Source organism: Theobroma umbraticum, unplaced genomic scaffold (genome assembly GCF_002168275.2).
Source record: "Theobroma umbraticum cultivar Fairchild unplaced genomic scaffold, ASM216827v3 scaffold_55.0, whole genome shotgun sequence".
In the NCBI taxonomy this organism is placed as follows: domain Eukaryota; kingdom Viridiplantae; phylum Streptophyta; class Magnoliopsida; order Malvales; family Malvaceae; genus Theobroma; species Theobroma umbraticum.
Genome location: NW_018397270.1, coordinates 4,120,576 through 4,143,870, shown reverse-complemented (window position 1 = coordinate 4,143,870; position 23,295 = coordinate 4,120,576). Strand labels below are relative to the sequence as shown.

The following is a 23,295-nucleotide window of genomic DNA, read 5'->3' as shown; positions in this document are numbered from 1 at the left end:
GACAAGTTTATCTGGCTCAAGCCAAAATTTATAGGTTTTTACCTTTAAAAAGATTACAAGTTCTTATCCGGTGATTAACTTTAAAGGTTGTGATTGAGTCCTTGAATTTATATTTTGGATCAAATAAACTCGAGTTAAAGAAAATATATGTCATTAGTCCTGTTGTCAACTTTTGCCTGCAAGACTGAAGACATGGCATGCTGCCTATAGTCCCAGATAAGCAGTGTGATGTTTATAAATATAAAACTTTTTTGGAGCCCTGGTCTTAGAATAAATCCACCCCTGATATAAGCATGAATATACAGTGTCCAAATGTGAAATTGGATCAGAATGCACCTGAAATTCCCCCATGCTAAGCAATATCAATCATTTGGGAGGTTGGAAGTAGAAATAATTTTGGCTAGAAGTATTGCAAGGTAAAAGCAGTAAAAGCATAATAATAACCAGGGAAAAAATGAATTATTTTCACTGATCCTGCACAAAATTCCAACAGCACTCTGGATTGTCTACAGATGCTCAGTTGTAACATGTATATTTATTGTGAAGTTCCACAGTGATGAGAATTGAATTAACCTATCCACTGTACAATCAGAAGAATGCTGTATGGCAAAACATATTCCTAACATGGGAATATAAAATGGAAACAATTGTCCTGCCTACAGTGTTAATTACAGGGACAAATTTCGAATGAAAGGGAGGAAGGTGAAAAACGAATCAGAATATGGTATCAATTGTAAGCTTCCTTTTGGGAGGAGTTTTCTCTATGATCTGCTTTTGCCGGTCCATGAAGGTAGAACCCTTGTTAGCAAATAATCTTCGAAGATTTATCACTGAAAGCTCATTGAAGTTAGCAACTGCAAGATCAGCCTGCACCAGATCATACCTGCATGTTTTCATGTCAATCAACTTCTGAATATATAGTTTGTAGGTTACAGAAGGCTCTCTAACTACAAGAACAAACTAAATTAAAAGTGCAAAGTTGTGAGAAAACAAGTTCCTTCCTATCAGATGGTGACTGAAAAAATCAAGCAAGACAAATTAATTAATTTGCCACATCCATTTAAATTGGACCAAATTTGTTACTAATGTGGTAAAGTTACTGCCCAGGTCTCATTTAAGCTGAGGTGACAAATTTGCTAACATATCAGGCAATGACCTATCAGCTATACTGCCACTGTTTGGTAACGTGCAAGGCAACAGTAGATCACCTGCTGTTAAGGCATTCTCCCTACTTTATGTTTGTTTGCTATGGCATTTAGCATTTAGGGATCGGTTGTTATTTGACTAAATCTTCTACCTGAGAAGGGTTCGACATGTAACATGCCTGTTCAGATGACTCTATAGGAAAATGACAATAAGAGTACAACCCCCAATGAACATGTCAATTCTTCTTCTCAAATCTCTGCTTGTGTGATTGCATTTCTAGCAACCAAGAATAGTATTTAGAACATAAATAAAAAATTGTTAAATAACTTTTTTTTTTCAAACTATTAACAATTTAGCATTCATATATATAAATATATTGAATCCTATATTCTAAATATTAATTTAAAAACTACTCTCAACCATAAGATGCTTACATTTACACCCTTGCTTTTTAAAATATGCTGCCTATGAGCTACAACGGATGTGGTAAGATAGATATATCTCATAATTTCTTGTTATAAAGGGATAAGGAAATATTTGGGTGCAATAATCACATTTCATAGATATATGTTTCTTTCAAATGTTGCAATTATAAAGTGTGCATGTAGTAATGATAGCATGTATCTATGTTGTGTGAAACACGTACGCAGGGTGAGCACCAATCAATGCCACAGCCATCATAGTACAGTTGTGAGCTGCAGTAATGCCCCGAGGATCATCCTCAAAAACTACACACTTGGATGGTTTACGATCCAGCTGCAAAGAATTAATGGAAGTAAATCAAAAACAGAGAAGAACAAATTAACAAAAAGAAGCTTCTATAGTTGACTTCAATAGTATTTTCTCTGTAGGACATCTATAAACACCCAGACACTTTTAGATTTACAATATAACAACTCAACTACCTTTTTCAATAAAATCAATGAGAAATTAAATGCGTTCAGGTGCATGTGCTTCATCTATATCACAAGATAACTAAAGAATAAGGTCTCAAAATTATCCTAACCAAATTGGCATCTATAGTTTTTCTTTCTTTTTGTTTCCTCTTTTTTATCTCTTGCAATTGACATCTATAGTCGCAGCTTCACTGCACGTCCATGTGCACAAAAAGTCCAACTTTTCCGCTATCGGAAAGCAATGCTTCCAATTGATCCACATATTTCAAGCCTATAATCTGAAATAATCTCAAGGTAGGGCTTCATAAAACAGGTCTCAGTCATGCCAGTTGTGGCTAGTTTGGATAAGTGAACAGACATGACACGTTACTGCCATAGATTGGTTTAAAAGTTCACATACACAGATTGATGGACAACTTTTCAACATATCCATAAGACAGTAAAATTCACCTTGTTACTTCAAGGAAACTGAAAGAATCAAAAATTTTCTGAATATTGCAGTAAACATCTTAAGAAAACATAAACAAAAATTTAAAAAAAAAAACCATCAAAGTTGCTCACAGCAATATAACAAATCAATATGTAGATCCCAAACTATATGGGTAATCCAGAGGACAAATAATCCAACAATGATAGGTGAGATACATAATGCTGTGATCTTTAAATGGACCATACCTTCATAGCTGCTGACAGAAATTTATGAGCTATTGACTCCATACCATCTTCCTCTGAAACTATTCCCTGCATTATGTAATATTATTGTGAGCTGTGAACAATAAAAGAATTTTACGGCAAATGTTATAATTTTATATATGGACTGGAAACATTTTATGCTGACTGTCTTTTCTAAATTGTCATGAAACCATCATCAGAGGATGCAACAAAAATTATACATTTTTCATATCGAGCATTACACAATGTACATGGTCATCTAAATTTTATTCAATTTTTGCCCCAAATGTAATGTTTTTTATGCTAATACAAGAAAGAAAAGAATATACTTTCAACAAGAAAACTAGAATAGTGGCATCTCAGGACAGAACAAATTGAAGTTTAATTGTATGGAACCATAGTGGCATACAAATTATCTGCCTGTCAAGCTCATAACTGCTATGCTCATACTATGACATATTAAGCATCCCATTCCACAGGGCTTCATAACAAAACTGTACCAAAATTAGTTGCCATCATACAAGAGATACATCAAAAATCTTAGAAAGACGATGAACCTGGAAATACTTCTTGAGGCCAAATCGTTCTAGGGCATCAACCATGTTCCTTCGATCAAGACTTGAAACCACAGCACAAGGAATGCGAGCAGTAGATACAGCATCAAGCCATTCTTTTAGGCCATCCATTGGTTTTTCTAGCTGATTGAAGATGAACGTAGCAATGTGGTTTGTTAACTTGAAAGATAAAAGAAAAACCCATGAAATCAATTGAACAAGCTCTCACCTTTAGAAGATTATCATAATAAATCTGTAAGAGCCTCAACTTCAATCTATCCACTTCACTTTCTGCAGTCTCCCAGAACAAGATCTAGAAATTTTGGAAATTGGTAAGAGACCAAAAAGAAATAGCATAAAAAGAAACTAATCAGATTGACAGGAAAGGAACAAATGAATTCATAAGAGATTAATGACGAAAGCTGAATATTAGGGTTAATATTTCGGTTCCTATACATTTAAATTTGCCCAAACCAAGAATCCCTCATCTAATATAGCTTTCTTTCTCATTGTATTTGCTAAAAATGAGATTAAATTTCATGAAAGGATAAACAAAGGCAAAGAAGTACAACAAAACAATTCTAACCAACAAATCTGACACCAAATACAATCACAAGTAAGAACCAATAAATTGATGATAAGAATTTTTGCAACTTTACGGCTCTTCAGAAAACATCACCATGAAACTACTTTTACAAATTACATAATTACTCCGATTGACTTATTACTCTGCCCTCTGAGTCATATAAATAAAACATCAGAATGCATCCTAAGAAACTATGTGTCATGCTTAAATAGCTATATATCACAAAACATAATCCAAATAATAAAGACCACAAACTGCCAAACCTTACGCAATACATGATCAGCACCTGCAGAAAGCATCAACCTTTGAGCATCACCCTCATCAGGAATCTCCTTTCCTGCACCAATTCAACAAAGAAACATTGGGATCTACATGGCAGAAAAACTTATAATTCAAAGGCTGACTTCTAGCTTAATTAGCAAAAAGTAACAAAATTCAATTCAAGCTAGCGATTCAACTAAGCTAAGATACTCCTCCATTATACAGGAAAGGAAAATTCAAGCCCCTATTCAAGCTTACAGTTGATTTTGATGTTCATAAATCTGAAAGTCATCTTTAACTATTACGAAGGCACTTAAAACATTTAGAAGATGACCAATCAGACAAACATTGACAACAGCTAACAAAGATTCTCCCATCATCTGTACAAGGTTATGAAGAACAAAATACACAAAAACAATCAAAACTCATCCAACTATCCTCTATCCCCCAGCACTGAATCATAAACACATATATGGGAAGAAAGGATACATACCCTCTTCAAAGGCAAGTTGTTTCCAGGCATTTAGCTTCAGGGCTCGAGTATCCGACTGTAACATGCCAAAGATGAAATCACATGACATAAAGCAAAATATGCATGCTAAAATTCAATTTAGCATATTAAGGTGTTTCCATCTAACACCCCACTGCATGAAAAGTTTCAAGCATAAACCCAAGTACCTTATTAAAAGAGAAATGAAGCTGAAAAAGTATTTGTCATGATAGTCATTTATATCCCAGTATTTGGTCAAGAATGTTATATCACAAACTTAAGTACTATATATAATCCCAAATCAACAGGAAAAGTATACATAAAACGTTGACCAAAAGTATATATCTATGATCATATGACTCTTTGTGGCATGGAAAATATTTAAGACTTACCACAACATTATCCCAAGAGAAAATGAGACCATATGCTTCATCTGGTTTCATGGCATAGCGAATTCGCTTCAGAAAACCTTCTTGTAATCTATCATTCAAGTAATCCTATTCAAACCAAAAGTTTAAAACACGTAAGCCAATAAGACAGCCATTCATTGAAAACTCTGATAACCAGTCAGCTGAGTGCAGGGTCACTTAAATTCCTTACCACATCAACCTTTAATGGCCCGTCCAGCCTAAAAGTCTCAAAACCTTCTCCATACTCAGCTCCAATTGCCTTAAGGCAAACAAACCAGAAAAAAACCATAAAAATTTATCAACCAAAAAAAATTAACATACTAAACCCAGAACTGCTCTTCCCTCTAAATTCACAGAACTTACCAAAAATTATCTTCATTCGCTCAGGATAAAAAACACACATGTACCACAGATATCAAAACTCCAACTTTTTAAGTAATGCCATATTAATTCACTCAAAACAATAAAAAACAAGTAAAAAAATACCCTTGAAAATCCCCAAAAAAGAGAGAGAAAAAAGCTTGCACGAAAATATTTTACTGGAAAAATATCTCCTTTACCATGAGAAAATTCACAAAAACCCCAGATATAAAAATTACCATGTTTTCAACACATAACAAACAAGTTAAAAGAATCCATGAAAAATACTACAAAATAAAAGAGAAAAGGGTACCTCTTGCATGAAAAGCTTGTTGGGTTTAACTGGAAAGCCATTAACAGAGCCATTTCCATCAAACCCACTTGAGTTTTTTATCACTAAACGCTGTTGAACCAAGTTTAACCGCTTTGATTTCTGTTAAAAAAAACAAACAAGCAATAATTATCAACAATAAAATTCAATAATCCACTTAAAAAGGTCACCAAAATTGGGGAAAAAAAGAAAAAAAACAAACCGATAATATTAGCTTTGAAGGAGAGAGTGAGTGAGAGAAACAAAAGGAAGGTCTCAGTTGAAGTAAAGCAGAAGAGCTTCTCATATTAGTATCCATTCTTTTGGGCTCCAAGGCTTACAACAAGAGATGATGAAACAAGGAGAGCTTTATAAACCCTTTTTTGTTTTTTATTTTTTGGTGTAAGGTTTGAGGATGTCACGTGATTGTCATGTTAAGCTCATACCACAAAAATGGAAAATTACTATTTTGGATTTGTTTATTTTTACTATTTTTGGATTTATTTTCTATAAATTTTCTTATGGCCCATAAATTTAAATTAAAGGGTTTTTTGGATGAAATAAATTTTTTGTAATAATTGGCTTAAGTTAAATATCGAGAAATTTCCTTTTAATTTTCTTACTTTTATCGATTTAAATGAAAATTTTTTCCTGAAATTTATAATTAAAATTTAATAATAAGGGATTTATTAAAATGATATAATTGTGTATAGTAACTTGTGATGAATAGTGAAAAATTTAGACATTTTTAATTAACATATTCATTTAAATAAAATATTAAAATTTAAATTTTTTATATAACAATGGTAATGGCAAGAAAATTTTATTGACATTTTTATTTAATATATTCATTTAAATAAAATATTAAAATTTAAATTTTATCATATAACAAACTAAAGGCATCAAATTTTTAACAAGGCCATAAGAGAAATACTCATATTGGTAGCTTCAATTAGAAAATTGGATTTAAGAGATCAAAAAGTTCAATAAACCGGACATTGAACCCGAATTGATTAAAAAATTATATTCAAATTTGAATAATTTGAACTTCAATGACCTAAATCCAAAACAATATGAAAAAGAAATGACTTGAGCCCTAGATTGATCTACCTTGAAGCAGTAATAACCCGAACTTAACACTAATAATGCAAAATTTAATTATCAATTTCATTCTAACCTAACCTCAGACCCGAACTTAAAATAATCTGAACTCGTAAATCGAACCGTAATAATCGACCGAAACCCACTGCTCAGTTTTTTTCTTTTTTTATATTTGAGTGAAAGGAAATTCGAATCCTGTTCCTTAGACAGAAAGATAATACACCAACTAATGAACCAAATACTCAGATGTTGCTGCTCAGTCTTTTGCCACCTCTATCACGAGATATTATAACAATCTAAATTCATCCCTAAAATTATTTGAGAGTGGGAAAGAGGGAGGGAGGGAAAGCTTCAACTTGCAAAAAGATGCTTTGAATATATTTGTATGAAAGAGATATTCTGAGAGAAATATTACAAAACAAAAATATGGACGAAAAAATGCTTACTCTCAACCCTTCATGTGTGAAACTCCCCCTTCAACCATGCCAAGTAACAAAACCAAATACCAATCTGGTAGAAAAGCTAAACTCCTACAACTACTTTACAATAGCCAAATGACTTGCCTTCACAAAATGATGAAGTGGCAAAGTTTTTCCACCACTGCCAATTGTGATAGTCCCATTGACATTAAACAAAAGGTTTGACAAAATGGAAACCTTTTAAGTTCAGTCCTCAGCTTGAGCTGGAGTGCTTAAGCGGTCCCTGATTGCTGCATTTCCCTGCTTTATGAAGGTCACAACTTAGTAATGCTGAGCACAACATAGGACTGCACTTTATGTTAGTTTTGAAGGAAGTCAAACTGAAAAGTAGAAGTACTTCACTTTGCACCTATCTTCCATATGATTACAGTTATGTTAGATATGCAGAAAGAATGAAAAGTACCATTCTGACGTCTTTAAGCTCTCAAGTCCTCCAGACTGGTAAGGTTCATCATTATCAGATGTCCCATGGTACTCACTGTCTTCATAGAACTGTAAATTCCATGAATAAGAAATGATAAAAAAAAATAGCATGCAACTACTTTGTTAAAAAACGATTAAAATCAGGCAGATATAAACTTATTCCCTTGCCCTGTTTTAAATATTCATGATGTTTTCTCAGCCCCAAATATACAAACCTGATCAAATTTCCCAACCATTGCTGAATCAGCCTCATCATCATCCACCTACAGAAGAAAACCTCATTGCTAAAGCTTGACAACATTAGATATGGAAGAATAGATGCAAAGGGTTATTTTATTTTGGACAATCAATATACTAACTTCCTAGTTCAGAAAGCAAAGGAATTTGGCTCAAGAACCCATGAGGGAGAAAGATATTGATAAGCCAATTTATCAAGAAAAATCAATGGCTAGGGAGTGCATGAAAGCCTCATCATGCAACCATACAGTTGCAAAATAAAAAAAGATGAAAAAGAAAAGTGCTTTCATATACTGATTTTTACTCTTCTGGACAAAAAAAAAGGAGAGAGAGACAGAGTCTTACTAAAACAAACATTTAAATCGAAAAGCAATTATGATGACAAAACAATGTTGGAAGAAGCTGAATAGTAACGTAAATTATGTAAAGATGGGAAGACCATGGTGTCCAAAATCACATATCTTTGCATAATCTTGTCTTAGGATGGCCTATCGCTTTTTTTCAATATCTATCGTGTGAATGGAATTTGACCCTAACAACATTGTCCCTTAACAAGTGAATCACAGCCGATAACAGTACAAAACAGAATTCACAAACAACTTCCCATTTCAGAATCTACACAACAAGTTCAGTGACCAAACATCCATAGGCTACCCACAATTTGATGGAAAGAACAAAAATTTATTACACCAATTATGCCAAGAGAGCATTGATGTTGCTCTAGACACAGTTTAAATGAAATTTATATCCATAAACTCTCAAGTCCAATTACCTCTTTAACATTTTTCTCCTCTTCAATTACAGTTTTTGTGTAGGCTGAGTTCACCTTTTCGGCTTGAGTAACATAAGGTTGCCTCTCCTGTAAAGAATAATACAAAAAGGTACAGACATTCAATACAAGATACCAACATACAACTTCCTAGTATTAGCAACAACATATTGGGATGACCATTACCTCCTTGCACATATTTTTCCAAGTCTCAAAGCCCCTTCTATCAATATCAATCAAATTTCCATTCTTGTTGTCGATCATAAAGCTTTCCCTAGAAAGCCCACCAAAACAGAAGCATAATTCAATTTAGTTTGTACTATCTTTTAACTATATATTTTTCATGCAGTTGCTTGTTTAGTTCCTTTATTGGATCTCACTTCTTTCTTGATCAATTTTCTCACCAACCAAGCAGAATCTCAAATATGATTAACTGATGGTATGTAAATAAGGACTCATAACCAATTATAGTAACAAATTAATAAACAAAGAATCAGATTCGAATCCCTGTCTCCTCCAAAGTTGTAACTTTGAACATACAAAAAGTTGAGAAATTTGACAGACATATACACAGTACACTACAAACACAAACAAGAACATAAAGACAACCAATCCTATGTGCATATATAAGCATAGACTTCAATCTACTCAACAATCTACAATAAATAAAGAGTAAATACGCCACAAAAGCAAAGGAAAAAGGTATGCATATGCATGGCCTAGTAATCTACAAAGTTAAGGCTAAAGGTTTGAGGTTTGAATCCCTGTCGTTAGACTTTCTCAAATGTTACCAAACAGAGCAACCAAAAAACTGGATAATATAGCAGAATGACAAGTAAAGAAAGGAATCAGAATTAAGAAGTTTACATGAAACTACTAAAGGCTGATCTGGGTTGCCAAGGAACTGTCGGTTTGACAACATTTTGAGTTCCAACAATGCCCTTAAACCTCTTCAGCTCTTTCTTCTCAGTCCCGCATTCGTGCATGTCAGCCAAAGCAATTGCCACCATTTCACCACAAACATCACTTTAGGATTCAAAATACGTTACGATATCAAAAACCCAATCCTCAAAATCACCCAAAATGAAGCATTGGAAAACCTATGATCATTTGATCAAAAAAAGCAATGTCTTTTAGTAAATGTATGAATATGGGAATATGAGTACATATTACCACTTCTCAAAGGCGCTACCATCAGCGGCACGGCGTGGGATAGTAGCATGGACCCTTTTGCGGGTTCTTGGATGATTCGCCATTAAAGCTCTGCAATTTTCTCCACTTTTTATATAAAACAAATTAAACCATAATAATAATAAGCAAACAATGGTCACACTTCATTATGGTCACACTTCATTTTAGTAAGTGGAAGTGTGGAACACGGAAAAGCACTCTCTTTCGGCTCATCGCCGTCGTGGGTCTTGCTATCATAGGCCCATGGTGATGAATCGCTACGGACATTCTTTTGGTTCTTGGATTACTACACTCTAGTTTTTGTGTTTATCAATTAACACCTTCAACTCCCAATTTCAATGTCTTATTAAATTACCATATTAGGTTAATTTAGTATTAAATTTTGTTAAACATATTTATCTTTTTAAAAAATTAACATGTAATCATATTTAGAGGTGTCAAAACAGAACTGAATAAAAAATGCTCGAATCTGATCAAATTCTTATTGATTAAAAAATCAAAAATTCAAATTTAAAAAATTCTTCAAAACCATCTAAACTCGAAATCAATTCATTCAACATCGTTATAATTTAAATTTAATATTAAAAATATAAATATTCAGTTATTAATTTTTTTTCTAACTCAAACTCGAAATAACCAAAATAAATTTTTATTTCAAAATGCTCGAACTTGTTATAACTCGAACTCGAAAAGACCAAATGGATATGGAAAAGGAAAAAAATGAAAATATGAGGGTCTGAATTGTATTTACACCATAGACTTCTTGTTTCAGTACGGCGCAAGTTAGGGGAGTTGCTAAAATGCACAACTATTTTTTCGCGGGAAGGAAAATGAATTCCACCAAACGGTAAAGAAACTTAAAGCGAAAGAAATCAATTTCCCGCGGTAAAAGAGAATTTGGAAAATCTAATTACGACAAAATAAGGACACACAAATCACAAGATGACACGTAAGATTTATTGCCTCTCAAGTTTTAGACGTGTCAAATTATGATTGGATAAATGAAATAAAAACAGTCTAATTGTGGGAACATTACTTCTAATTTAAAGTAAAAATAATTAACGATAATTATGAATTCAACAAATCAAAATACGATGAATAATAAAAAATTATCACCTAAACATAATTTCCAATTTTTTTGTCAAACTTGAAATAGTATTCCATATTAAGTATTGGGCTTATAAATGTTTTATAATGTACTTAAATAATTTTAATTACATATTATATGTTAATTTATCGAGTTACAATTATCATGATAAAAAATATTCAATATAATGATTTATCAAACTCAACCTACTTTTAAAGCCGATTTAATTCATCAATCATGAAATATGTTTAATAATTTGCTACGTATTTATTTAAGTCTTTAAAATATAGTTAAAAATTAATTATTTAATAATTAAATGGATACTTGACAATTCATAAATCCGTTTATGAATTTAAAAAACTCTATCTAGATATGTAAAATAATAATTTCAAATAATAGTATTAAAATTATGATCATTTCTCTCTCTCTTTTATTATTTTGTATCAAATATTTGATTGATGTAAGTTAATTTTCTTAGTCAATGAGTAAGGCTAGAATTTCTCATTATGATATTAGTACCAAGCCCAATTGACTTCTCTAATCCTGTCACCTTAAAGATTTCATTAGCTCTAATTATTACCAATTATAGCTTTCATGTTAATTGTCAACAAAGAAAAGATTATAACCAATTATAGCTTTCATGATCTCTTTATGTTTCCCCATTAATCATAGTTCCAACCCACTCAATTTTCAGCACTAAATTTGCACGAATATCAGTCTGCCACTAGTAATCAACTGTGTTTGAAACTATACCAGCAACATGAAGGAAAAGACAAAATGGGAGGAATGGAAGATAGTTGCCAAGCAAAAGAATTCATCACCATTTCAATGCCTTGTTTTGATATAGATAACAAGAGATTCCAGGGGCCCCATCAAATATATTTCAGGGCTGATTGCAGAACACACGGATACATATAAATTTATAGAACACCTTTACACCAGAGGAAGGTTTCAAACCAGAAGCCAACAAACATGAATTGAATCACCCAAAAACAACACAAACAAATTGGAGCAGACAGGATATAATATATTAAAAAATGTTAGTATATGACCACAGATTACCAATTTGGTGGGTACCATTTATTCTATTGTATCACATTGTGTTTAAAGCTTGTGGTTTCTTCTTGCTTTGCTTTGCCAATGGGAGAGATATGTGGATGAACCCAAACTTTCTGCGCTGGGTGAAGTACTGCTTTGGATCATCCCCGTGATCTTTTTGATCAGGTTTTGGAGGAAATTTCAGGTCTTCCCTTAGTTCATGAAGCATTTGGCTCAGAGCTACCTTTTGCCTTCCGGTGTGGCCTTCATTACTAGGCCTTCTCACAGCACAGTCTTCAGGAGTAACTTGTTTCCTGCTTAAGATATCCCTCATTGAAATTGTTGGCCTTAAAACAGGCTTTGTTTCATCATCCATTGTTGGGTTTTGATTGTTCAGATCATGCAATGGAGATCGCGGAAGATGCTGATGAGGATGATGTGGTGGATGGAAATTGTTGATCTTCGTAGTAGTATACATTATCTGTTTTTTCTGTTCATGCTCTGGAATCCATCTCCTGAGAGCCTCTTCAGCATCAAGTTGCTTCCTGCTTGCAATTTCCACTCTATTAAGAGCCTCTTCCAATGCGTCTTTACTGTGTTTAACTTCTTCTGAAGCTTCCTCCAGCTTCCTCAGGATTGCAAGTTTGGAGATATTTGCTTCAGCAAATTTGTGCATAGCATGAATTGCTCTGCTGTTAGAAACTTCTTCTGGCCTTTGAACTTTTGGGGTCCGAGGAGACGGCACCGGCTCTGGCAAGGAAAATCCTGACAAGTTCTCATTGCTTGACAAACCCTTCATCCCAGTAAGGGCATTCATTTCAATAAGAGCAAGAGCCTCTGCTGCCCTGGCTGCTTCCTCCATCTTCTTGGCTGCAACCCACCTCATTTCAGCAGTTTTTACACAGGGCTTGTTCTGCTCATTCCCTGGCAGTGGCATTGCTTTTGAAGGATCAGCCATTCTCTTAAACTGCTCAGGCTTGGAATTGTTGTGTAAAGGCGGCCTTAAAATGCTTGGAGAATTCTCAAAATTCCCATTGTTGGCAATCTGCGGCTTCACCCTCACCTGTTTAAGCTCCTCCTCTAGAGATGCCACCCCTGCAAACTTAGAAGTTAGCCTCTCACGGGTCTTTTCAAGTAAACTTTTCTCTTTCTTCATTTTCTTATTTAGAGACTCAACAGAAGTTTGAATCACCCCAAGATCATTTATAGTTTTACCAAGGTTCAGTTTTGCCTGTTTCAACTCCATCAAGATCAAATCAGGAGACAAAACCGGGCATGGACTCGAACTCCCGATCCTGATCTGTTCATAGTGTTCCTTGTTCATTTCTTTGATAGCAGGAGCAGGCATGTGCTGCTCATCCGAGTTCAAGTCTGGAGTGGTCATGCATTTCAGAGCTTCATTCTGGAGCTGTCTCTTTAGCTCTTCCACAATCCTTTTCGTTGTCCCCAGCTCTTCAAGCACATCAAGGGTCTCCAATTCTTTCACAATCAGATCCTTCTCCAACTCTGCTGCTTGCTCCTCCACTTTCTTTATGTCGAACTCCTCAATTCCATGCTGCTCAATCAAAATTTCTCATGCCCATCAGAAACACATTACCAAGAACAAGAAAAAACAGACAACAAAATAGATAGAAAAATTGAACTTCCCATGTTCTTACACACACATTCTATATATAAATGTTACATACATATAATCTAGACAACCACAATTAAACTTAGCTATGAATATGTTCAAAACCATGAACAGGAAATACAAATTAAAATAAGAAAACCATTTTTTTGTTCATAATTAGCTAATTTTGGGACTACATGCATATATTCCATTAAGACAAACCACACCTTTCTTACATCATCGTCAAACGAAAAGCGGGGAAAAAAATAAATACACTTACATATGCCTCTGCAAACTTGTACAAAGGCACCCAAGGTCCACTGCCACCAAACCGGGTCACAGCCTCCTTAACTGACCCGAAAGGCGGTGAGGTGTCAATCTCAGCCCTCAAACTGACCCTCCTTATTCCAGGGTTTGAGTCCCCGTCCGGAACACGACATGTCTCGGTGCAAAACCCGAAGTTGTGGGAGCCGGACTCGGGCCTCACTTCCCGGATTCCAGGTGTACCCGGAACCCCTTCCATGGGGGAGTCTTGAGATTCTGCTGACATTGCATATATGCAACAACACAAAATAAAATGTTAATTAATAGTGAATGTGAATGAGAATGTTGAATGTGAATGTGAGTGTAATGCAAAGAGGAAAGGTGTCCTCTCTTTAAAGGGTGTGCAATTTTAGCTTTAAAGATGGTCCAAAGGAAAAGCTACATTATGAGAAATCAAGAATTCTAGAGCTGAGTTTGTTATGATTGTGTCCATAGCCCCACTAGGCGAGAGAGAGAAAAGGTGGCAAAGTGAGTTTCTTTTCCTTTTTTCGTTATTTTTTTTCTTGATTTTTTTCCTTTTTGAGGATTCAATGAGGATGAATGTTTAAGTGTTATTGACGTGTTTGATGGGTATTGGTTGTTTTGATGATGAGTCAGAGTTTGGGGCTTCAAGGGTTTGAAAGTTTGGACCAATAATAACTAAACACATCAGATTGCTACCATGAGATTGGATTTCCATGCAAGGGTTGATTTGTCTATGCCTTTGGCCGTTGATTGCGGTTCTATGAAAAAGTATATTGGGAATTGCAGTTTGGTAAGGCTTTATGGGAAGGAAAGGCAAAGTCTAATCAAAATCATGCCAGTATACGACGACGTTTGCGTAAAATTGAAGAAAATTATATTGACATTGACAGCACCTCATAGATAGAATTCAAATCCTCTATATTTTTCGAGTGTTCTCTTTATACTTGTTTACGTTTTAATCTAATAAAAAATTTACTTTTCTTTTAACGAGTTAAAATTTAAAATCGAACAAAAATTACACATAATTTATTTTGAGAGTCGAGGCATGAAAAGAGCCGATAAATGAGGGCACGGGATTTGGATGCATTATAAATATAGACTACTATTATAGTAAAAGTACCAAATTAGATTACAATTTTTGATGCCTTGAATTAATTAAACATAAATTTAACCTTTATCTCGGGTATAGAACAAACATAAAGTGAAAAAAGCAAGTGAGCAAAGCAAAGCAAAGGCCGAATGAAAGGTAGGGAGAGGAGGAGGGTGGAAGTGGGGCTAACAAAGGAAGGAAAAACCTCTCTCTTTTAAAGTACTACAAATGCATGCAGGCCTAAAGTGAGGAAGGACATCACCATGTCTAATAATTACCATGTATGGAATCACTTTCCTACCCATCATTAAGCCAACAAAGCTTACCAAAAACTTATATCTCTTTTTGCCATGACCAAGCACCTAAAATATTTGGTCCCCAAACCTAAAATATGTTAAGGATTGGAGGAATTTTTTTCAGATAATTGATAATGTATTTGTATTTAAATTTAATTAAACAATACAAGGAAGGTATAATCCTTTATTATCTATAAATTTCGTCCTTCAAATCAAAAAATTCGAAGAGGAAACATGAACCCATCATGCTTAATCTAAAGCATATCACTAATCTAAATCGGTTTTGCAAATAATCCCAATCGACGAGAATACCATGATTTAAATTTAAAATTTTTACTCGAATTGAGCTAAGCTTGAGTTTGATATCAATCTAAATTTCAAAGAGTGGGTTTTTAATTAAATTATAAAAAAATAAAGTTTATTGTTAAGGTGAAAAGGGAGTTTAATATAGGATATGGCTATGGTTTTTAATAATATTAAATAAATCATGGCTAATAGTAATTAATACCTTTAATTATATGTTGGTTTAGACAATGTTTCCCAATCTCACACGTGGATAGTATAATATACTGCCTAAATAATGTAACATGCTTTTTTTTCTTATAGCTACTTTAATTTGTCAAATATATAACATACTATTTTTAGCATTAACTGCCTTTTTCCTTTTTATTTTAATTTTTAATAAAATCAAAGCATTGTTCGAGTTTTAATTCATTGATGAGTCGTTTACAAGTAATGATTTGTATCGATACATCGAGAGAGATACTTCTTCTCTGTGTGACCATGTCCATCTATGTCGGGTATAACTTACTTTTTTGTTATTATTATTATTATTATTAAAATTTTAGAATAATAAAAAACTTAAAAAAGGGCACGTGATTCAAGGGTCTGCACGTGATTGTGGTCTCCCCTTCTCCCATGGAATCCGCAGTAAGACATGGTATCTCGATTAATTCATCCTCAAATCCTGTCCATGAAAAAAGAAATAATTGTTAATTAATTTTCTAATAAAAGTTGTTAAAGATAATTAATAACAGGTTAAATCGATTACGAATTACAACTAAAAATGAACAAATAATTAAAATATAATTCCAAATTTTACATAAACATTTCAATATAAAAAAAATTAAAAATAAAATCAAGCACATTTTTATTTTTATTTTTGAAAAGCATAATTCATATTTAAAAATCGACAATAGTTACATAAATGCCGATTCGAATTTGCTGTCATAAACGACCCAACTACAGATTCTGTGCAACATTACAAATACACCGTAATTTCTTCAATTAATTAAGCACGTATTTCATTTCCGATAATGATTTAAAAATCGTATTTTTTCTTTCAGATCGAAACACAATTTTACCCTTTTGTTAAGAGGAATGATGCTGTTTTCTTTGTTTGTGTTTGTGTCGCATGGACTCAAAAGACTTGAATTGGATAAACATTGGTAGCTGGATGTTGAGTTGAATGATAATTGACAAGATACAATTGTAGAAATGTATGGAAGGTACAGGTATATGCCCAAAGGGATCAGATTTCCACAAGAAAATACTTAAACTTGTTATATGTGCTATATATCTACATCAAACATGTTACAAGCTTGACAACAAGTCAACAAATGTAATCCAATGTGTGTCATGTGTCATATATGAAAAATTATATTTGTTTGATCTCTGCTACAGATTCAATAATAAATACGCGTATCTGATATTTAAATAATCGGAAGGTTTACCTAGAATTTCAATTTAAGGTAAACAAGTTAATATTCTTCTCTCTTTATGGGAGAAGTGGATTGTTGAAACTAAGGATTCTCTTGTCTTGTAAGCTTATATATTCATTTAATGTACATATTCTATTGTTTTGATGATAGATAAGTAGCAAGTATCAATCAATCTTTTAAAAAGGATAAAACCCAAATTTCAATGTCATCACCAAAACTAATTCCACCATTTCCAAAATGCATAATGAAATTGGAGATATATATACATATAATATTTTCAATCTTTAAGTTCAAGACTATTGAATTTCGATACATTTTTCACCAAATACACATATCAAAGTTAGGCTTATGCGCGTCAAAATTAAGTAGACAAAAAACACGGTTATCAACATTTTAATAAGAAATTGAGATTGGTATAACTTGATACGATTAGTTATTGTTAGATTATATTATATAAATGTAGTGATTTTTACGATAAATAAATTATTGAACAGGAAAGTGATTTTTCTAGAAGAAAGAGATCTGTTTTTTTGTTTTCTTTGTGTACGGATTTACCTAATCTTGAGAGACACAAAGGGGAGACGGATATAAACAAAGAGAGAAAGGGGTGCAAACTCCTACTCCTAGCAAAACTTCAGAGCTCATTAATTTTTCATGGTTTTGAATTTAGGGTTTGTTTGTCCCTCTTTCATGAAGTTTTTGTCCAATTTGATCAGTCCTGGCCTGGTGCTAGGTATTTTAATGAGACTGACCTCTTAGTATTTGGAATTTTCACTATTGGGTGGCCAAATTGTAGTGACAAAATCAGGTGGTCCATTAATTAAACCATAGTGGTCCTAAGTTTCTTTAGCAACCAAACTGCTTTCAATTGCTCATGTGGCCCCACTAAAGCATGCGTTTACTCACTATTTTTTTAAAATATATATTTTTTTATATTTGAGGAAAAGAGAATTCAAATTTTGCTCTTTAGACAGGAAGATAATATATGAACTAATGAGTTAAATGTTCAGGTGCAAAATATATGTTTTTATATAGGCAAAATATTTTTTAAAATCTATCGTTTGTCGAATTTTTTCACTTCAAGATTCGATTTATTATTTTCACCAAATTACGATTAAATTTTTTGAGTTTTGTGTATTTAAGGAAAACCGATTACTTAAATTAGTAAATATTATTAATAGGATTAATGGTTGTTACACGAAAGTAATTTTTTATCGAACATAAATTTGAATCCCTTAATTCTATTAATGATAATTTACTAACTTTTATCATCAAATTTAAAATCTTTGATGTCATAGTATATATGTCTAGGTATGAAAGATTATATTGCTTTTCCTCTACAATTGAAAGGCTAATCAACCCTAAGGCCAATTGTTAAAGCTAGGATACCTATCTGTTTTTCCTCAAGCCATCAACTTTTGCTGGAATCATGGACCACGACAAGTTCTCATTTATTAGGGCTTTGCTCACCCATTACTTAATTAAGCTTTCCTCACTGCTCAACTGTTTTCCCTGCTTCGGATGAATATGGAAGGTCCACATTAACCCAAATCAATCTGTCTCATCAATGATTCAGATTCTTACAAAAAAATTATTTGTAAGGTGTAGCTACCTTATTAATTTCCCCACTATATGTTCCTTCTCATTAAATTTCCATTAAAAATTACCAAAATTAATTGAATCCCCAAGATGTCAATCAATTTGATTAAGTCCCACTTCATTAATTTCTCTTTATTTTGATTTGGAATCAGATAATTTGAACACTGTTTTTTAACTTTGAAGACACGTATGTCTATCATTGAATTAAATGTCCAAACATTACTTCATTAAAATCTTTGGCGAAATGAAGGAAACGATCATCAAATATTATATCAAAATTTGCATGAGGCTTAATTATTTGCCCACTAGTCTAGACTTAACAAGTCATTTGGCCTTGAAGTATTCTATTCTCTCTTTACCAGCCTTCAACTTCGGATCTTGAGCCCCTTTAGAAATTAGATCTACTAAGTGTAGCTGACAAGCTCCCCATCCCATCCGAAGAACAATTAACCACAACATCAGTTCCGAAATGTTGAGTGAAAGTAGCCGTGAGCTGCAGCCTCAGAAAGGTCTCCAAATCAAGCAAGATGACAAGTTCTTCTCCAGGCTCTTGGCCAAGGAAACTTCCATGGCTAATTCCTCTTGCAGGGTCTACTACGGAGGGGCTTCGGGTGCTGTTCCGTTCATGTGGGAGTCACAGCCTGGAACTCCCAAGCATCCTTGTTCTGACACCACCCTCCCTCCTCTGACTCCCCCTCCATCATACCATTCCTCAAGCAAGTCAAAATCCACGCAGAAAACGAGCATGAAACCGACCCTTTTGAGCTCCATCTTTCCCAGGCTCACCCCAAGGAAAAACCATGCTTCCCCATCTTCTTCACGCTCCTCTACATCATCCTCATCATCCTTCTCATCATGGTCATCATCATTGCATGGTTCCCCATCAGCTCCCAGGAACCAAAAGTTTCACAGGAGGAGCTATTTTTCATGTTCAAGGTCCCCTGTCCATAACTGCGTGGATGATGATGATGAGGAAGGCCTGGGATCTCCGACCTCGACATTGTGTTTTGGGGTTAAACGCAGGAACCTGAATGAGTTTAGAGGATGTCAGTCAATGGTAAATATGAAGAAGGCATTGCTATCAATTGTTAGCCATGGCTCAGGTCAAGGTACTTCTGCCTAGAGATCAAATAATAATTAATTAAATTCAATGACCTTGAGATGTTATTAATCTGTTTATCTTTTCTCCTCTCTTTGATTTTCCTTCTTTTCTTTCTGGTTTATTGTAGAGAGGTGTTCTTAGTTTCTAGTCTTTGCCCCACTGCAGATGTTTGGTTGTTGTGTTGGGCTATCAAATTTTTATTATTGAACAGTTTGTTCATCTCATCATAATCCAATCCAATGCGTATCCTACCAACATTGGAAAAAAAAAATAGTATCAATAAAAAGTTATGATGTTTATGTAACCATGGCTACCAACATTGGAATTGTATGATTCCATTCTTTGTTTTAGTACTTTGCCTGAATTGGGTCTTTCTTTAATCTCTAATGAAGAACAATTAAATTGTTTAAAAGAACAAAAGGAAACCCTTATCTCATTACAATTTTTAATCATTTAATCATTTGTTTATTGATGTTACTTTTGGAATTAACTTTTTCTTTCAAAAAAAAATATTTTGACCCATCCTCCTAGCTTCCATGGATGTTCATGCTTGGAAGAAAGTTAATTAAGAAATTATATTAGTGAGTAAGGGTTGGTGAAGCTTTCCCTTGGTAACTGAGGCATTAAATAACCATGTGGATGCATTAACTCACTGTGGCCTTCATTTTCTGCTTTTCATACACGGAACTATAGCATGAAATGAATACAAAAATCAAAATAGAGAAATGGTAAGAATCCTTTGACAGTATCTTTGTTTCTTTCTTAGCCCTGCTCAGGGAGAATCTCTGGGAGAGATGGGGTTGGGACCCTTGGACTTGAACCTAACCTAAAGTTATAGTGTCAAATTTAATACCAGGGTTTGATTGTTACCTAGCTGATAATTAATTGGCTTTTCACAGAAAAAAAAAGAGTTAAGAATAGTCCAAATAATTAGAAACAAAAATTTATTAATAAAATTATAATTAAATTTTTTATTTTGATAAATTCGAAGAAACTTAACAGAAAAAAGAGAAAATTTAAACTCTGTTACGTGAATTATAAAAATATATAATAAATATTAATTTTTATTTTTATTAAAATCAAAAGTTTGAACTCGAAATTGTAACTTCTTGTGTTTAAGCTTTGAAGCTTAAATAAACAAATAACTGAGTTGATTTGAACTTTTCTATGATGAGCTCTCAAAGGAGATTAATATATATTAATAAAAATGAGAGAAATCTTTTTATATATATATATATATATATAGTTGAATACTTCTCATGAGATGTTGTTAGAAAAGCTTATATTCCCAAATTCCCATAGATGATCAACACTTAGAATTTAATTAGAACCTAATTTGTTGAGTTGCTTGCAATTAATCTTTGTTTAATAACTTTTTAACCCAATATGCAATGACTTATCCTCATAATTAATTTCAATATGAATTTTTGTCCTAAGAATTTTGTAAGTAATTTATTGTCTCTTACTGAATTTGGTAAAAAGAAAATACATTAAATGAAAAACCCATTTCTTAAAATAACAATTTAACTAATCTTGAAAAATGTCTATAAGAACCCATTAATCGGGCTCTATTATAAATATTGAAAAATACTTATAACCACTTAAATAGTATATTAAATATAAAATATTTATAAACATCCGTTGGCCGAATTTATATATTATAAATTTTATTTTACGACACAAAAATGTGAAAGGAATGCTTTGCCAGGTTCGACCACAACACAAGCCCCAATGAGTTGGATGGCATAGTACATGTATAGGCTGTGATTCGAATAGAGAAAAGAAGGAAGCCGTCCTGTCTTCCATCAACAGTAAAGCCTCTGACCTCTCTCTCTCGTTCTTAAATGCTTTGCAAATCCAAATTCGGCCCACAAAAGAGAAAGAAAAGGGTCATTCAGAAGGACAACAGTAAATATGTGCCTCGTGGGCTCATCATTAATTGAGGTCCCATGTTTGGTTATTGTCATCCTCTCATCCCCCCCACCCCAGCCTCTTTATGATGGGCTATGCTATTTAGTTGCAAACGTAAAACGGAAAATTGGGGTGACAGATAGTACAATGGTAGGAGAAGTAAATGTTGTTGGCTCCCCCATGTTAAAATATTTATGTGAGTGATCATGGTAATCAAAGAAAGTTATCGAGAGCATGGGGGTTGGCCAAGCAGCGTAAGGGGAGCATCATCGGCTATCCTAAAATAAAAAAAAAAAAAGAAACTAATGAAAAAGAGGGGAGAAAGAAAAAGGGTAATTTTGATATTTCATATTTAACCATTAACTGTCATTTAAATATTTGAAATAGACTGTTTATTTCAAAAATTAATAGACCAATATAGAATTATGATTAAAAGTTAAGAGAGTGAGAGTATTTTATCTTATATATTAGCAATTAAGTGAGGTTAGAGGGTTAACACAAGGTCCAGTAAAATATATTTATAAAACACTGTAATAACCCTAATTGTAAAGTCTAAATGTTCTGTAACCGATGTATAAAATAATGAATCTTCGAATCATATTTAGACTAATTCATTTGGATATAAGATAGACTCCCTCGTTTATAGTAATCGGTTCTATTTTTTGTCAATTCACTGGGTAAGTAAGTTATATATAGAAACCTATTAATCCCATGTAATTCTCCTTAGTCATAGAAACTATCAAAAAAGGAAGTTATATATAGAAACCTATTAATCCCATGTAATTCTCCTTAGTCATAGAAACTATCAGAGAAGGTTATCTATGTGTGTGTGCGTGTGCACTTTTATGCATGTGATTGCTATTATATGTTCGTGCTATGATAATTATATGAATTAAATGGTATCTTGTAGGGCAAAGGCATTAAAATTGTGAGGAAGCATGATCTTCATGACTTGCCTTTAATGCAGTTATATCTTTTATTAGGATAACTGCTTCTTGGCTTGCTACTACATCATCATCATCTTTAAATGTTTTTATTGAACTCATCCATCCGTTCCGTCAAACATTAATATTTGATGCAATAACAGTAAATAGTTTCTACACACGGTTAGATCACTAAATTTTGATACTTTATAAATAATGAATTATTTTGAAGAAAATAAAAAATTGACAAGGTTTCAAAAACGACATAAAGTTTTAATATCAACTTTTTATTTCTATTAAAATGATACCTCATTAATAAGGTATTAGGATTTGATAGCTTACTAGTATATAAAAGCTATATATGACCAGTACATCAAATATTTTTCCTTCAATTAATTAACCAGTCTTAATTGTAAAACAAGTATTCTATTTTTTGAGTTTCTTATCTGGTTTTTCTTTCTCCTTTTAGAAGGGAGACTATTAAGACTACCCATCATTACTAATTCTAGCCAACACAAATCATTCAAACTTTCCAACACCTTTTTAAGAGTTTTAATTTTTCATGCATCTTTAGCTATCAAAACCAAAAAAAAAAAAATCCAACATAGAAAAAAGAAGGGTTTGTCAAAAAAGTTGAATAAGAATTGATGTCCAACAACTTCAATGAAATTGAAATGGCCATGGCACTAACAGTTGCCCTGCCCCTGGCCCTTATTTTGGTTTGACAAATTGACAGTCAATAT

The 23,295-nt window shown here is 33.2% G+C and overlaps 4 protein-coding genes across 6 annotated transcripts; 1 reads left to right on the top strand and 3 right to left on the bottom strand.

Moving 5' to 3' along the window:
* Positions 1–446: 446 nt before the first annotated feature.
* Positions 447–6,071, bottom strand: LOC110426217 (Haloacid dehalogenase-like hydrolase (HAD) superfamily protein). The gene is made up of 11 exons (XM_021441394.1): positions 5,909–6,071; positions 5,689–5,808; positions 5,206–5,274; positions 4,998–5,102; positions 4,609–4,663; positions 4,118–4,191; positions 3,498–3,581; positions 3,272–3,412; positions 2,718–2,783; positions 1,793–1,902; positions 447–883 (listed from the first exon to the last, which is right to left on the bottom strand). Exons 1-11 carry the CDS (start codon positions 6,002–6,004, stop codon positions 715–717), a joined length of 1,089 nt encoding a protein of 362 aa, XP_021297069.1. The 5' UTR covers positions 6,005–6,071; the 3' UTR covers positions 447–714.
* Positions 6,072–7,151: 1,080 nt separating this feature from the next.
* LOC110426288 (HMG-box (high mobility group) DNA-binding family protein) lies at positions 7,152–10,043 on the bottom strand. 2 transcript variants are annotated; one of them, XM_021441483.1, is made up of 7 exons: positions 9,868–10,043; positions 9,562–9,720; positions 8,881–8,968; positions 8,698–8,784; positions 7,904–7,951; positions 7,669–7,757; positions 7,152–7,505 (listed from the first exon to the last, which is right to left on the bottom strand). In XM_021441483.1, exons 1-7 carry the CDS (start codon positions 9,948–9,950, stop codon positions 7,478–7,480), a joined length of 582 nt encoding a protein of 193 aa, XP_021297158.1. In that variant the 5' UTR covers positions 9,951–10,043; the 3' UTR covers positions 7,152–7,477. The 2 variants fall into 2 exon arrangements, with proteins under 2 accessions (XP_021297158.1, XP_021297159.1); XM_021441484.1 differs by having other exon boundaries at positions 8,881–8,962.
* Positions 10,044–11,769: 1,726 nt separating this feature from the next.
* Positions 11,770–14,260, bottom strand: LOC110426355 (WEB family protein (DUF827)). Of its 2 annotated transcripts, XM_021441573.2 has the most exons (3): positions 13,903–14,260; positions 13,226–13,565; positions 11,770–13,105 (listed from the first exon to the last, which is right to left on the bottom strand). In XM_021441573.2, the coding sequence occupies exons 1-3, from the start codon at positions 14,170–14,172 to the stop codon at positions 12,066–12,068; spliced, it is 1,650 nt and encodes a 549-aa protein (XP_021297248.1). In that variant the 5' UTR covers positions 14,173–14,260; the 3' UTR covers positions 11,770–12,065. The 2 variants fall into 2 exon arrangements, with proteins under 2 accessions (XP_021297248.1, XP_021297247.1); XM_021441572.2 differs by having other exon boundaries at positions 11,770–13,565.
* Positions 14,261–18,862: 4,602 nt separating this feature from the next.
* LOC110426246 (uncharacterized) lies at positions 18,863–20,021 on the top strand. Its single transcript, XM_021441422.2, has one exon. The coding sequence runs from the start codon at positions 19,086–19,088 to the stop codon at positions 19,737–19,739; it is 654 nt and encodes a 217-aa protein (XP_021297097.1). The 5' UTR covers positions 18,863–19,085; the 3' UTR covers positions 19,740–20,021.
* Positions 20,022–23,295: the final 3,274 nt, after the last annotated feature.